Raw genomic sequence first — 17181 nt, 5'->3', positions numbered from 1 at the left:
AATCATCATCGACTAAAAGAGCGTATCTGTTCTATTATATCCCAATACTCCTATATGGACAGTAAGTAAGGAAAAAAACGTCCCTACGTTATGGTGCCGACAATCGTTGCTATTCTGTCATCATTAGTGGAACAGATGCCACTTATAGAGACTATAGAAGTATTACATATATGTTATACCTATGGAGGGTAGAGGTAAGAAGTACCATATCATTGGAAGCTTAGCTTAAAAACTGTCCACTTGTAGACGGTAAATTATAATTCAAAATTTGACCAGAATGGCGCTCCTGTCGGAGGAAATATCATGTGATCGTTCAGTTCAGTCTACCGTCCGTATTATTCGAATATGCTGTGTTAAAAAAAATTTAAATGACTAGTTAACCCAAGCAAATCTCGTCTCACGCCGAGAAAAAGACGGGAGAAGAAATTAAATAGCGGAAAATTAGATTGCAATAAATAAAAATTAACCCTGGTGCGACAGCGCAACAGGAAGATTGAAAATGACAAACACGTCTTTGTAGACAAGAAAATCAAGCAGAAAGGCAACTTCAAATAATAATAATAATAATAATTAAATGACTAGAGTCGTCACTTGATTTGAAATTTACACTCATGCGATAGTAGCGCCTCCCTAACGTAAAGAATTTGATGGACACTTTCTGGAGCACAGAGATGGTTCTCCTTACCTCTACCCTCCATAGTTAGACCAACCTCTGTGAAATATCATTTGTCTTTCTTCCCGATTCATCTGTTTTCAATAAAATTTTGGCGATTCATTCGGAATTATCGGTTACAATCAGAAGCAAATAGTCCATGAAATATTTCTAATAAATATATTCTCTAAGAATACATTCTAAGAAATTTCAATGATCTTTGGCATATAAGGAAGCCAGTTATTTCGCATTGGAATACAACCGAATTTAGAATCATGTATTTACTTGCATAAAGTTGTATTGGCTATGTTTGCCCATGTTGGCAACAATTCAACGACAGTTGATTGAAATGTCAAATAATTGTCTCAATCTTTTTTTGTTTACAATTTCAAATATAAATAATGTATAGTGAAGAGGAAAACGATAGTGTTTTCAACTTGATAACTAATCTTTGTGAAAAATTTCATAATGATCCAAGAGATATAAAATTAGCAAGAACAAGATGTTACGAAATATTATTAGAGAAAAGAGTTTCCGAATGCAAAAAAGGTTAGCTACGGAAATATCGAAGTTTTTCTTAAATTATATTATTTTATAGATTTTCAGGACCTAAAAGGAATGGCAGATCCTTATTGCAATTTTTTATCATGGGAATTTCAGCTTATTCATGAATATAATATGAAAAATCATGCACATGAGTTGAAAACAACTGTAGAAAATGTTCGGCAATGTTATAAAGACGTTCCAGATGATTTTAACAGAATACTTCAATTTTTAATGGCTCTAAGAAATGTGCCTACAAAAAATGAAAATATATTGGTAAGCAAAAACTTTATTTTCATCTATTTTCTGTTGATACATAATATTAAAATGTATTTTAAAAAAGTGTTTTCAAGATACATTTCACAGTTTAATTTGCTAGAATGAAGAAATGGTATATTGCTTACCGGTGTTGAAATATTATTTTGCCTTTGAGGCAATGAAGTAGATACATCTTCTAAAATAATTTTCTAACTTAATAATATACATCTACCACACAATAATTGCTAGAAATAAGTCTAGTCATAAATTAAGTTTTCTTTAGGGATGTAATATAAACAATTATAATTTTGTTTTGTTACTTTGTATGGATGCAGCTTTTTTCTACTTAATCAAGGAGACATAGTATCAAGGAAGATTTATTTATTAGTTTTGGTACATCAAATAATTTTTCATTCTGTAATATCTTAAGAATGCTTCTTTTACGTGGTTTTACTTGTGCCCAAACTATTAAATGTAGCATAATAACTAGACAAAAAATTGTTTATTGCTCTAGTGTAGTGTAAGAGTAGATTATTGCTTGTAGAAGATATTTATTTAATGTATTATTGACTATTTATCTATATTATAGTTACATATAATGTGGAACTTTCAAGATTTGCAGAACTTTATTCAGACTTGGCTCAGTTTTCATCTTCTTACTCCTTCAGCTTATTTACTAGCCTTCTCTATGTCTTACATTAAGTGACAAAGATATATCAATTTTAAAAATGTTCAGGAAATTAACTTGAAGTTTTGATATAAACTACAAACCAGGCTTATACTCCAGTGCATTTAGGGCTGTTTGTGGAACCAAGTTCCCTAAAGTTTATTATTATATTATAAATATTATAAATTATATATTATAAATCAATCAAAAGATTTACAGCCACTGACATGTAATGCTTGTAATATAGTTATAGTTCATTTTACTAAGTGTAATACTTACCCATGTGACGTTATTCACAGATTTCTGTCATAAATAAATTCTATAAAATTAACTGAACATTTGGGACTATAAGTCAATAGAGGAAACATATAATGACATTGTAATAGACTACATAATTTCGTTAATCATTTGGGATACATTTCATATCTATTATAATATTTTTAACAACAATTTCAGCATAATGTACAATGGCACTTCACAATTACAGGCATCTGGGGTAATTAAAATATATTACTTCTAAATTTAAGATATCTGGTATTTGTTGAGCATGTGCTATTATCCTTTCAAAGTAATATTTTGCCTTTCTACTGCAATTGACCAAAGGGTCAAAAAAATTCACTACATTCTCTTTTACATTTATATATTATACATTTCTATAAGTGAACTTCAAGAAATTTTTTTGATATTATAAAAAATACTAGCATCTCAATTTTTGTTTATAGGCTCCTTAATGAGTGTCCTTTGCAATAGTTAAAAATAATTACTACCACTACTAATTAAAATACATTATTTATTTGAGCACAGATGGTATATGAAAAATTTTGCGTTCAAATCCTTTGTTTTGGAGGTACATCAATCAGAATGGAGAAAATGCTTTTAAACTTATTTCTGCTTACTGGTTGACACAATCTACACTTTTTTCAGTTTCTCAGACTCTGTAATGTATTATTCACCATAGTTTCTTTTCACTTTTCTTTGTACTCTTTTCCATCTTGTTTTTGCATTATCAAACTTTCTTTAGGAATTCCATGGACCTTTTCTGTTAACGGGGGAGTTACAGAAACAAGTTCTTGCAATGGTGTAGTTGCCTTTCCTTTTATCTATAGCGCCGTTCGCTTCAGTAGAGATAACGGGATATCGCTGTCGCTAAAATCTAAATCAGAAAGTAGGTATTCCTCGTCGAATGTACTCACCATTCTCTTGTTTCTGTTTTTCACGACACATCGCCAACATCTACTTCCCTCTACATTCCAAAGGGACCCCTAGAAAATTTAAGACCGAAACAATCAAAAATATTATGATGACATACTCAATTATTGTCTATACAATTATCGCCATTATTGGTTTCCAAATTTTAAAATTATTCACAATCTTACAGGGTTGTATCATATCATAGTTATATTTTGATGATAATGAGACGCCCTATATTTTATTGAATATTTAGAATCACCTTGACTTCCCCATTACAATATTGTAGGGTTGTGATGTATTCTACGGGGTATTTGAGAAGTTATAGTCAATTTTTATGAAACTCGTAACTGCTGCTGCTAAAACATTAGAATAATAGTAACAATTCTGGAAAATTTTATATTTCGGTAATATTCATTGAATCTTAGAGGATTAATCAAAATACCAATACATTATTTTCTCGATTTTTTCTAATAAACCAACCTCTACAGTATCAAATTATATAGGAGAGTCAAGCTAATTCCAAATATACAATAAAATATTGAAAAACGTAAGTTGATACGTCACAGTCCTGTGAGATTGTAAATAATTTTCAAATTTTCGAATTGATATCTTGAAAGACAAAAGAGGCACTGAACTTTATCACACTAATCAATCACCCTGTATAAAATATAAGAAAATTATTTATTACAGGATTTATCGTCTTTGCCACCTATAAAAGATTTTGAAAATTTCAATAAAATGTTCCAACTACCATATTCGCTCAAGAAAGCTTTTAATACAAAGGAATCTTCTCAAACATGTGATACTATTCAGTATACAGATGCTTCAAATGATAATATAGTTATAAAAAACTCCACATTTAATGAGTTATTCAAAGATGAAGGGTATGAATCTCCGAGCAAAACTCCGGAAGATATTTGGGAACTGGCCTCAAAATTAAAGTACAGTACTAGAAGGACATGGGAAAGTTTCGGGTATCCAGAACCGGATAAAGAACCTCCATTTATGTCAGAGCTCGGAGCTCTATCTTCTCTTTGGGTTGAGAATTTGGAATCATTGTATATGTTCAGGCTATTTAAAGACGGTGCAGTATTTAATACTAGAACGATACCTCGGAAGGAGTTTATAAAAGATTTAAAATGCTTATTAGGTAAATTATGATCTACAATTTCATGCCAGTACTTAAATAAAGGTTTTCAGTTGGTTTGGCTTCAGAATCATTCGGTTTTGATGAACTCGGTCAGTTTTATTTAGTTCCCGGTATTAGTGTCGAAGCAATAACCCCAGAAGCATTAACACATTATTGCAAAGACTTAATTTTTACCGGTACTTGTTGTAAAGCATTAAATAAGTTGAGCACTCTAAATATCGAAACAGGAAAGTACAAATACCAAGGATACGTATATACAGTGAGTACTGTATAAAAAATATTATAAAAATCTAATTTGAACGTATTTTTTCAGGAATTTTGTGAAAGCGTTAATCGTTACTTAAAATTTTATCAAACGGCCGTTTGTAGCATACCGGATTCAGTTAAATTTTTGCAATTTCACGAAAAAACTTATCAACTCCGATTACAAGTAAATACTTTGGCGTCCGTATGTAAAATAGGACCATACACAGTTTCCGAAGAGACTGAAAATGGTGTAGCCTTATTAAATTACTTATATCACAAAGTGTTGAGCTTAAACAATGAGAAAGTAATTTACGTTCTTTATTCGATTTTGTATCCTTGTTGTCAAGTTTATTTTAGGTAAGTTAATTTTTTTATTATTAATTTTCCGGTCAAACCTCGATATAACGAAACTCATGGGACTGAACAAAAAATTCGTTATTTCGAATTTTGATTGGTGGAATTTCGCTATATAGAGGTTCAAAGGCAACGTTTGTCATTTTTGATCAATGTTTAACCTGCTGATTCTGCGTTATAAAATATATAGAATAAAATAAAACTCCCATACTATTTGTCAATACATATGTAGTACATTTTTCATTTTCAATCCTAAATTAAAGTTCAAAATTTTAAATTCATTGCATTTAAAATGTAGTATATAATTACTAACGACTTGTTAGAAGTCAAGAAAATGCTGACAACAATTGAAACAATGACCCATACAAAGCAATGAATGATTGTAAAAATTTCCAATCACATGTTTGAATTTTTCAGTCAGCATTTTAAGATTCGTTGGCTACTTTCAATTGGTTCACAGAAAAAAATAGTGATAGCAGTCGATTTTGAAGTTAGGTGCAATTCCAAATCTTTTGCGATACCCAATTTCATTTTCTTAGGATTGTTGTCAATGCATTCAATAATTTTTTATTTGACATCCAGCTTTATGTGCATAGTTCACTCTTATTTTTATCTTCCATATTTTTTGAACTTCACGCTATCCATAGTTTACGGCCACTGATACACGTAATGAACTAAAAACTAAACTTGACTTCTATGACCAAGCGTTGATGTCTGGATACGTGTTGACAAGATTTGACGTCTTTTGCTTACATTATATGGAAGAAAAGTCGCAGACACTTCAATAAACTAGCAGTTAAATTCGGTATCTTGAGGTTCTCATGAAAATTTCGTTAACTTTTTAGGGGGCCAGGTTTACACCCTTTGTTGTTATGGAATGAATGTCTCAGTATTCAGCAAATAGATTAAAAGGTCATCAATATGATAAAAATAATAAAATTGCATTAACTAATTATGAAATATTAGAAAAACGTACACTCAGAAATTCTTGAAACTGATTCGAATTCAAGATAAAGAGAATTTTTAGACCTAAGAATGACAAAGCTGTCAGTGATAAAAAACTGAACAATTAAATTAGAAATTTATAATTTTATTTTATAAATTTAACACAACTACGAATAATTTTATATATTGCAGCTACATATTTTTTAAATGTAACAACAAATGAAAAACTAATTTTTCTTTTTAAAACAGATTCTTATTTTATCTTTATTTTCATATTTATGTTGTAAGTGATCTATTGATTTATTGTTTTAAGCTTATTTTAAAAAGTACTTACAACTTTTTAGTTTCATTTGTGGTTTTTAACTTTTTTTAAACTATATTTATCTTTCGCAAGTTGTCATCCTTTGGAGCTTTATTAAAAAATTACGTGATAATTTAATTGTTTATTATTGTTATACTTGAGCTCACTTTTCATGGTCCCCCAGTCGTCGGCTATCGAAGTTCTGAATGCCGTACGACTTAATAATATTCCTTAATATTACTTAAAATTAATGTCAAGATCAATTAACTTTTGCAGATGAATTTTTTTTAATTTTTAATCTAAAAGACATTTAAACACAATGTAGAATTTATTGTATAGTTAATGACATTATAATTTTCAGTCGTTTTCTGAAACAATGGATTTTAGAAGGAACACTAAATGATCCTTATGGAGAATATTTCATAATAGCCAATCCAAAATATATTGTTTCGAGAGGAAGAACATACTGGACGAGAAGCTATGGTTTCAAGGAAGATATAATACCCGATTTTCTTGTTGATTTGAGATCGGATATTCTTTTATGTGGAAAATCAATGAATTTATTAAAGAATTGTGCTCATTCGGTGAGTATTTTATTTACTTGTAATGAGCTAAGGAAAGTCTGTTTTTCTTTATTAAGAGTCTCCATTACGCTGTAATTTAAAAGCAACGAATTTGTGAAATAAATTTATAAAAATTCAAAGTTTATCGCCCTTGGAAACATTTATTATCATTTCAAGAACGCATCAGTCATTTCGGGAACGAGCGATTATAACAGGAGTTAAATATCTTCAATTTTTCATTAATATTTTGTTGAAGATCGTATAACAAGACGCTTTCCGGAAATGACTTTTTCGGCATTTTTATTGATTTAATTTGAAATTCACCTCTTTATTACATTGTAGTAAAGAGAAAACAGGTTAGTTCTAGTATTTTATTCATTTTTTTTTTCTCAACAAAGTCAAGATTTAAGACATTAAATTGCTAGCAAACCCAATTCTGTATCTTGGTGATTTTGGGCAATATATATTTGCTTATCTAGAGAATAATAATTGTGTACACTACTGTAATACTGTGAATTTGCTATATATTTATAATAGCTGTAGATTTGACCTTGTATAACAATCAAATCGATTCCTTCCTGAGTAAGACAGCCGCTGTCACCAGTGACGAAACTGCATGAGGGTAATGAAGTTATCTGCTACTCTTTTAATAAAACGTGGTTTATTAGCCCGAGCGGAGGGGGAATCGTTAGGTGATTATTTTACTCCTTATGAAAATCCTGTGAGTCGGCAAGGCTTACAAACTCCTGAACGAGGTGCCCTCTTTGCTCAAGTATCGAAACAATAGATCTAACGATAATAATTATATTTCAACGATAAAAGAATATTTAAATAACAAAAGAGCCGTACGAATTGAGGAAAAAAACAGAGACAACCAAAAATATATATAAATCCAAAATCTACAAAATTATGTTTATCTTGTGCATTTACCAACATGCCATACCTTGTCTCAAATGTTAAGCCTAGTAAATGACAAGAACCGTCCAAAAAAACTAAATCGGCCTAACTCAAAAAAATAATATACTAAGCACTACGTTCACATTCGCCCGAAAAATATTTCCACTATTTTCAAGTTCTTGGCTTCGAAAATATCTGAATCTGGGAGCGATTCCACTAGAGGTCACTAAACGAATTCCCTTGCTGATCGGAAACTCTCTGTTTTATAGGATATCGTAATTTGTTTGAGAACAAATACCAAACTTTTTTTGCAGTTTTGCGGGTTCAATATTTACAATTGTTTCTACGCTTGAAAGAATTTTATAGTTAAAGGGCGTTCTAATATTAAATTATTGTTCCCCTTTATTCAATTAATCTTTTTATAGGTCCGGTTGGTGGTTGCACTTACCTTATCAATTGTAATAAAAATAAGAACGAATTAAAACATTGATTCAAGATACGTATGTTGCGTCTTTTTTTATTGTGGACTGTTTGCCATTCATATTTCTCACTTGTTGATTCCTTTGGATTTTGAGAAATTGATTATTTTTACTTTTATTTGCCGTAATTTTGAAAGGCGGTTGAATTTGGATTTTGTGTTGTACAAGTTTTTGTGACATTGATCGGTTAAAATTCATTTGTCATTATTTAGATTGATACCATATATGAGTTAATACATATTGAACTTAACCAGTATAATAACACATCGTTATGAAATGGAATACAATGTTAGAGAAATGAAAGAATGAAGATCTATCGCCGCCACATCTTTTCGAATAGAACACTAGTAACAATTGTGGAATTATTATTTCGTTAATATTTATTGAATGTGATATTATTTAAGTTATTTAAGTAGAGAATCGGTATCATACATCATATAAAGCACATTCTAATTTGAAAGTAACTACTATCAACTTTTTTCAAACTAGATATTTTTTCTAGAGTAAACTTCGTTTATATTTGATGGGTAAAAAACCACCTATAATATCATGTTGCGTAACTTTGGATCAGCTGTCAGCTCTACGTCAAAATACAATCAATTATTATTTGGATTTTTATGAGGAGTATGGATCGAGATTCAACATAGATGAAGTTTTGCTCAAAAATAATCAGGAACATCCTATTTTATTGGGTTTAATCGCCAAAAAGAGAGCAGTTACGCTGAAAAGATTAGAATGTGAGTATTACTCATCTAATGTGCTTACGTCTGTAATTCAACCCTTTTATCAATACCTTTTACATGTTTTTGTTTACATATCTTTTGTATTTAAGGACTAATTATTAAATATTTCGTCCCAACTTGCCCCATTCAATTATATTTAATACATTAAATCTTCAATAATACAATAAGTTTACCATTAGAAATGAGCTCCAAGGAGTCCTCTTGTGTCCAATGTATACTAAAAAAGTTACTCAATGTCGAAGGTCAAAATTTTACGTTCTTTGAATTTTGAAACAATAATTTTTAATATAAATAGATCAGACAAAATTTATGAGATTTGTCTAAAAGTTGAAAAAGTTTTGTTTAGGAGTAATGTTGAGTATAAGTTTGTCTACCGTGGTGTGAACAAATCTGATACCATATTTAAAGCGCTGCGTGAGCAACGCGATAAAAATCATATAATGAAAAGTCCTAGTAATTAGTCATTAATAAAAAGCAAAATTGTGATTATTATTGGTTTCGACAACAATGGTCAATGCAAAGAAAATCGAATCCGAAAAATGTTTATAACTCTTATGTACAATTTTTAGCTGTTTATTAAAATTTCACACTTTGATTACTCGAAAAACGTGATATGCCATATTACATTGATAAATACAAATATTTGAGGTGTATAATTTTAATATATATCTTAAAATTGTACATAATAATTGATAATAGAATCTCTGATTCGAGTTTTTTCATATGATTTTGCACACTAAGGGCTGTAGTAGTGAAAGTAGTTATTCTTTAATTTGGGATACTTTATGAACACACTATATTTCAAATATTTTTCTTCGTTTTCTTGTTTAAATTTATCACTTTTAGTTGAAAGGGAAAAAGTAATATTAGTAGAAAATGAGAAGAAGATGGAAGAAATGGCTTATTTACGTGAGCAGTATGACAGTGCTATGGAACAGAAACAAATAAGAATAGCTAGAGAAATTCAAGAAGAAATTGTTCAAATGGAAGATAATCTTAGAACAGAACTCAAAAGACAGAATCTTGTTAAAGAAGAAGCGTAAGTTATCGAAAATATGAGAAATAACAGATTTTTTTTAAAACGTGTTATAATATTTACTTAAATATAATTAAAAATGTTTACTTTTAGAAAAAAGCTAATCGATTTCTATACCAAACTGTGTGAATCGGCCGAGGAGAAAAAATACAAAATTGAAACACACATAAAATCGATTAAAAATATCACCATTGATAAATTTGAAGATCCCATAGTAAAAGACGTTTCCTTAACACCAATCACCATAGATAAATTTGAAGATCCCATAGTAAAAGATTCTTCCTTAACACAGGAAAATCTGACTAATAGTTCAACGGACAGTTTTTATTCTATTCCAGAAGAAGAAGGTACCAAAACAGGTCTGGAAACTATTAAAGAAAATACCAGAGATAACGAAGAAGAAAAAATTAAAGGTGCTCAAACTATCGAAATTGAAGATTGTTTGGATATCGTTAACGCTAATACGAAAACTGGAGATGACAATGCAAACATCGATACCATTTCACCTGCCATACAACAAGCCATAGAAAATTTTGAAATGGCCAGAAAAAATAAACTGAAAGTTATGACACAAGAGTTGGGTAGGTCTTAGTATCATCTACAGTATGATTTTTATTGATAAGAAAATTAGTATACTTTCATACAGGTACTTCCTCCTCTGTTTACTCGTACCCTCCAATAACTTTGTCTCAAAGTACCTCAGAGTACCCTCTACTTCTTAATTATATTGTTATTTCTCAAAATATTCGACTTTCCAAATTGGTATCACTATAGTTGGTCTACCAGTGCGTTGTCTAGAAAATGTGAAAATGCTTTTTCTGTCTGTTACTTCAATTATCCATATTTCAGCTCCATATCAAAAACATTGTTAATAGAAGTGGTATCATTGTGGTATTATTCATATTTTTATACCTTGGACATTCTGCACTTTCAGGCAGTCTAGCGTCTTCAGATATAGTTCCAACTTTTTTTTCAAGAATTGATTCATTCGATATATATATTGTCAACAAAGTCCCTAAATTCCTTTTTTCTCCACTGCTTCAACTATCCACATTTCAACTTCATTATGAATCAATGATTACATTAGACGAAGAGAAAGAAAAAAACTTATTAATAAAATTCCTAATACAGCTTATTTTTACGCGTGTAGATGGAAATACTACATCATTATTAGTTCTGAAACAACATTCGCAAGTGAAGTTTGTAAGGTCCCTTCACATTTTTACCCAGTCTTATTCTCTTAAGCTGTTATTGGATGTGTATGTTGTCAACTGAGTCTATGGGCGTGGCAAGAATTTAGTATCGGTGGAGGAGGGGTTTAAGAAAGTAAAAGGACTAGAAGTGCATGAAATAAATTGTAGTATACAGTGTGAGTCATGAGGAACATATTTCTGCTAAATGTAAAGTCCCTCAGGGAGGATATCTTACCCTAGAAGTGTCAACACCTCTTCTTTATTAATTTACAGGATGATTTTGTGAAATTGACCATAAATTCTAATTGGCTATAGTGTTTACACAGCATTTTTAAACTACAATGAATACAAAAGTTCTGTATCTCGTAAGACCATTTGTCGTAGTAGTATTACTATCTTCTGGATTAAGTCCAGCATCCTCAGGGGTATGCTTGTTAGCTGCGCTCTTAATGTGCGAGCACTATTCCAAAGATAGGCGAATCTGGGCTTTGGAGTAGAACTAGAAGCTGTTGCAGTGTATATAACTTCCTAGCCCTATAGAGGGCTCCAAGTTTTTGTGAACCTGCCTTGTCTATTTCGGACACGTGACTATACCAGGACATATTGCTTCCCATCTGAACACCTAACAAGCGAATGTAGGGTGATGTTGATATTTTATTTCGAGATAGCACCAAATCCTGAGCTGCAGTGCCAGTTTTCTTTGTAAATACAGCAGTTTGGGTCTTTGCTGCATTAAATGTTTCTAAGATGGTGGTGATATGTTGTTACCTACGGATTTGGCTGTTAGCAGAGTTTATTGAGGCGGTTTATTTGAACGCCAGTGTGCTATCGTCGGTGAAGCTGTAGATCGGCTTTGCAGTTTTTTTTAGTAGATCGTTGATGTAAAGGAGAAAGAGATTTGGTGACAAGATGCATCCCTGGCCAATACCAGCGTTGACCTCAAACCTTTCTGAGGTGTGTCCATCGATAGCGATCTGGATGGATCAGTTTTTGAGAAAGCTATTTATCCAGTCGATGAGTGAGGACGACAAACCTTACTATCTTAAATTTATTTATAAGTTTGGAATGCAGAATTCTGTCAAAATCCATCGATATGTCTACATATTTCTCTATAGCTTCAGTCCATACGTTGGTAACATAGGCCAGGAGATCCCCAGTTGATCCATGTTTTTGGAAGCCGTATTGATGGTCGCTGATGAAGTCAAGATTTGCTGGTTAACGACTTTCTCCATGACTTTGGCAATGGCTGGGACTAAGGCAATCGGACGGTTGTTGTTGAGAAACGTCATTTTTTTTATGAGATAGAGAAAGAAGTTTGTAAAGTGGATTTATTAGTCCAGCTGCGCAATTCTTCACTCTAATTTCTCTAAGGGTTGACTCATTTGATGTGTGATCAATATTTTTTTCTTATTTCAATTGTTTTCATTATCCACCACTAATCTATTATTTGTAATTTGCCTGTATTAGATTTCCAGCATTGTAGTAAAACGATTATTTTGTTTTTAGGACTTGAGTGTACAGAGGAAATTAAACTTCAACTTCCCACTACTATTGATGATACTCATCTAACTCAGGCACAAAAAAATAAACTGAGAGTATTAACTTCGGAATTTGGCATGGAAGTGGAACCGAACATTTTTAGAACTCGTATGTCAACTGCAGCTGCAATCAATAAAAATAAAGTCTTATCATCAGAAATTGGTACAGAAGTAACACCTGAAATAATTAAAACTCCAATGGTAACCGCAGCTACCTTAAACCGAAATAAAGTGATGGGTCTTAGTGACTGTTTCGACTATCATTTGGATAATGAGAATTTTTTAAATAAAAATGTCAGCAACGAAGAGAATGATAGAGTTTCCAGGAGCAACAGTAAAATCAACACTGTTAAGAAATCGAAGTCGCTATCTTTGAATTTAAATCAGGTAGTTATACAACTTTTCTTCACTTTGTGTTTAGTTGAAAGCAGTATTTTTAACGTACCTAATGTTTTAAAGGGAATTTCTGGAATCGTAGTTGATATTTATATTGAACACACTATTTCAGCTAACCTGAATACTCGATACGATAAAGATAAAGTTTGTGTGTCAATTATAGAATGGTGTCATTTATAACAATAAAATACTTTTGTATTGGATTCCGAATTTGCTATTATTCAAAATATGGTCGCTAGTCCGAGGATTGCGGATAGGAGGCACAATAATAAAAGTTCGATAAGTAGTCGAACTCAGTATATATATATATATATATATATATATATATATATATATATATATATATATATATATATATATATATATATATATAAGCCTATGTATCCATTGAAATGTGGATCAACGAAGAAATTCTGAGGAGAATAGTAAGCGAACCTGGATTGCTGGTCACATGAAGCGTAGGTAAACAGCATACCAGGGATATGTGATACGGCGCGAAAGGTACAATTTGCTTCAACACTTAATAGAAGAAAAGATAGAGAGAAGGAGGAGATTGGGCAGAAAGAAGGGTGTTTAACTTGATTTGTGAAAATTAAGGGAAAATATACTCTATGAAATATATCAGAATTTTTACTACAAATTTTGGTAATATGAAACTTCAAGTGAGAAGTTCGTATTAATTCTGTTATGTCATTAGCGTTGTTAGTATTGTTAAAAGAGGGTGTTACTGATACATGAAAAATTTCATACTCATACAATTGGAGTGATTTTAATGGGTTCGTATATGTATATTTCTGCAATATTATCTGTATTGTTGATAATGTCTACAGGGGCATAACCATTTTCTGCCCGAGGAATTCCGTCTATAATTATGCAATTGAATAATTTGGTTGGCGGTGGCGGTATGCTAACAATACCATTATGAATATCTAAAGGAATTTTTGCAGATTCGATAGAATTCGGTTTAATTCTAACGAAAAATAATAATTTTCTTTTACTTTCATAATGTGAAAGGGGAAGTTGAGCTTTAGTTGCTTTGAGGACTAAGTTTTTGAGATCTAGTTCGATACCTAGTTGTTTTAGAGTGTCATAACCGATAAGGCCATCGAAAAAATTATGAAATTTGAAAATACAATAATTTATCGTTGATTTTGTGTTGAATTCTGGAAATGCCGGAGTTTTGGCACAATAATCTTTGGTTTTTGTTTGAAATAAGGAGCAGATAGTGAAAGGCTCTTTAACAATATATTTTGAAAAAAAACTGCCATTTCGGGATTAAGAGTTTAAAAGGTGGATTCAAAATTTTAATATAGATTCAATGTAGTTCTAGATGATTGTTCGATTTGAGGCTATATCGTGGAAATTTTCTTGTTGATAGTGGAATTTTGGCAACCAGCGGTAACACGGTGGCTCAAGATTATACTTAGTCATCAAAAGTTGAAGCGAGTTGATCTGCAAACTGTAGTTGATTTAATCCACGTCGAAAGTCATAGAAAATCATCGCACGGAAATAATAGCGATTAAATTGTCGGCAATAATCCTGGGGGTTTGTGTTTGGATTTTAAACAGAAACTGAACAACTTTCAACTGTATATTTTATATTTCCATAATGACATTTAATGAGTTTTGGCTTTTGTAAGTGACACACTATCGTTGGCAGTCTCTCAAATATCTCATCCCAGTATAGATTATTGATGAAAATCGGTTTGGAGAACATGCTCCAATTATAAAAATCATATTCTTCCCATCTTTAACCTAATATTCTTTTAATATTTATTGAATCAGTTATTAACAACTTTCTAGATGAAATGTACAGGGTAACAGGAACTGTAAACAGTCGTTTATGTGATTAGTAGAATCGCACCATATCAATAGTTCAAACGCATTGTTAAATATTGTACATTGGATCAACCGGTCAAATTTCTATGATATGAGATACGGTAGATATGTGGCATCCGATATTTATACTGGTTGCGAATATCTAGATGGAAATATATACGATAGAACTTTTTAATTAAAGGTGTAATAGCCTTTTTGGCTTTTAGGTGTATATTCACCGCAAATATAACAAAATAAGTCGAGAGAGTTGATATATTAGCGTGATATTTTACACGATTCAGCTGTCAACTAAATTGCAAAGGTAACTTGGTGAAAATAATTGATTATGACTACTTATTATATTGAAACGATTACTTTTTGAGGCGCTACCAATAAACTGCACAAAAAATTTGGTTCTAATAACTTTGAGTGTTGTCTAGTGCTATCAATAATAGTTTCTAATTTCACAATAAAATAAAGTAATTTACCATTGAAAATAATGTAACTCTGTATATTCGAATTATTCTGTAGGAGAGTAGTTTGATTTTTTTAAAGGACTATAATCGTCATATATAAATATTCATTTTATACTGGTTATTATGTTGATTTCAATTTATAGAACGAAATATTTGCTAAAAAATATAAAGTATTTTATAGTAGACGTCGTCTATGAATTCAGATGAAAATTCAATGTCATTCTAGTTGTTAAGGACAGTTCATTTCTAGATTTTAAAACTACTGAACACGAATGTAATATTTAATTTTTCCTAAAACTCGGGTAACAAAATCTTCATTTAATTCGAAATTGTAGTAATTTCTTTAATGATATACATTTTTTTCCATATTTCAGTTTTCTAAAAAATCGATCAATTATGATACAGATCGACAGATCCCGATGTCTGTGGATTCTACACCATTAAGTGACGTACCCTATAGTCCATTAATAACACCAAGCACTGGAGTATTTCGTAGTTGTGATACTCCTCAAACCGACCTACATACATCTGAAACTCAACAAATCGAAGAGGGTTTTAATTTTATCCAAAAACATCATGAAGCGCAATCAGTGTTGCCTATTTATTTAAGTAAAAGTACAGATCGCATGCAAAAAAATGTGTTTTCAAAAAGGGTTGACAGAAAACAGGTATCCGGAGTTTTCACAAATTCGTTGCGGTTATTCTTACACGAATGTGTTCAAATACCACTTGTGACTCAAACTAAGTTAATAAATGGCGAATTATTAAGGTAAAATTTTCTACATTTATTCTTATTTACAAATAAATTCGTAATTGAACATTCACTATACGTAATTAAATATTATCAAATATTTACTAAATAATTTAGACTTTTAGTTTGTCTGGTTTATATGGAAGATTCCGATGAAATTTCCAGCAACCTTCTGAGTTGAAATCTCGTTATTATTGACAATTTATGATTTAATAATAAATTTGGAAAAATAATCAATAACATCACATGAATTAAATAGTTTGTTATACATGAACAAGAAACTTTACAATTTCACAAATAGATGGCGCTACAAAAAACGAAGAAGATTTCAACTGAAAGATGACGCTACTGATGTTAAAAAAATGAAAGAATTATATTAATAGCATTGGCTTTGAATTTTTATTGATCGTTGCAATGTATCAATCAAATTAATGATAATTTCATATATGAATTTTGTAGCTCAACGATTATAACAAAAGTGCGTTAACGGTCACGTTGTCGCCTTGATTGCGAGTTCAAGTGCAAATTTGCAATTTTCTCATTCTACGAAAGTTGCTATGTAAGTTTTGAGATAAATTAGAAAAAAACAAATATTTATAATTGGATATGGCATTAACCTTGCAGAAAAAAGTTGACCTCATAATTTATTTTTGATCTGCGGAAATAATAAGAAATCATTAGATACAAAACAAGATCTGTATGGCGGATGACCCATCAATTCGATGATTTCACTGTTTTTGTTTGAGCTGATTTGTGAGAATTCGAATTGTCGTGGAGAAGGATAATTCATTTTCTACCATTGGTTTCCCCGATTTTTTCAAACGCTTTTGGCAAATAATTGACCGTTATACGTTGCTTTAATGGAACGGTGCCGACATGCCCAGTTATTCCGAATAATCAGGCGACCATTTGCTGTGAAGTGCTACGTGCGCCAACAACTTTGTTTGATTTGGGTAAACTTGAAAGTCGATTGTTGTTTAGTTT

At 31.1% G+C, this 17181-nt stretch overlaps 1 protein-coding gene across 1 annotated transcript in view; it reads left to right on the top strand.

The window, feature by feature from the left end:
- The first annotated feature begins 990 nt into the window (after positions 1 to 990).
- The window catches only part of LOC130445221 (gamma-tubulin complex component 6), a 23358-nt gene continuing 7167 nt past the window's right edge, over positions 991 to 17181 (top strand). The window contains exons 1-11 of the mRNA XM_056780775.1: positions 991 to 1201; positions 1251 to 1471; positions 4002 to 4461; positions 4512 to 4720; positions 4775 to 5064; positions 6669 to 6891; positions 8749 to 8983; positions 9836 to 10028; positions 10119 to 10606; positions 12725 to 13143; positions 15821 to 16215. Coding sequence (XP_056636753.1) covers positions 1054 to 1201; positions 1251 to 1471; positions 4002 to 4461; positions 4512 to 4720; positions 4775 to 5064; positions 6669 to 6891; positions 8749 to 8983; positions 9836 to 10028; positions 10119 to 10606; positions 12725 to 13143; positions 15821 to 16215 — 3281 coding nt within the window. The 5' untranslated portion in view covers positions 991 to 1053. The remainder of the gene's footprint in view (positions 1202 to 1250; positions 1472 to 4001; positions 4462 to 4511; positions 4721 to 4774; positions 5065 to 6668; positions 6892 to 8748; positions 8984 to 9835; positions 10029 to 10118; positions 10607 to 12724; positions 13144 to 15820; positions 16216 to 17181) is intronic.

Source organism: Diorhabda sublineata, chromosome 1 (assembly GCF_026230105.1).
Source record: "Diorhabda sublineata isolate icDioSubl1.1 chromosome 1, icDioSubl1.1, whole genome shotgun sequence".
NCBI classification, from domain to species: domain Eukaryota; kingdom Metazoa; phylum Arthropoda; class Insecta; order Coleoptera; family Chrysomelidae; genus Diorhabda; species Diorhabda sublineata.
This window is presented reverse-complemented; position numbering and strand designations above follow the sequence as displayed.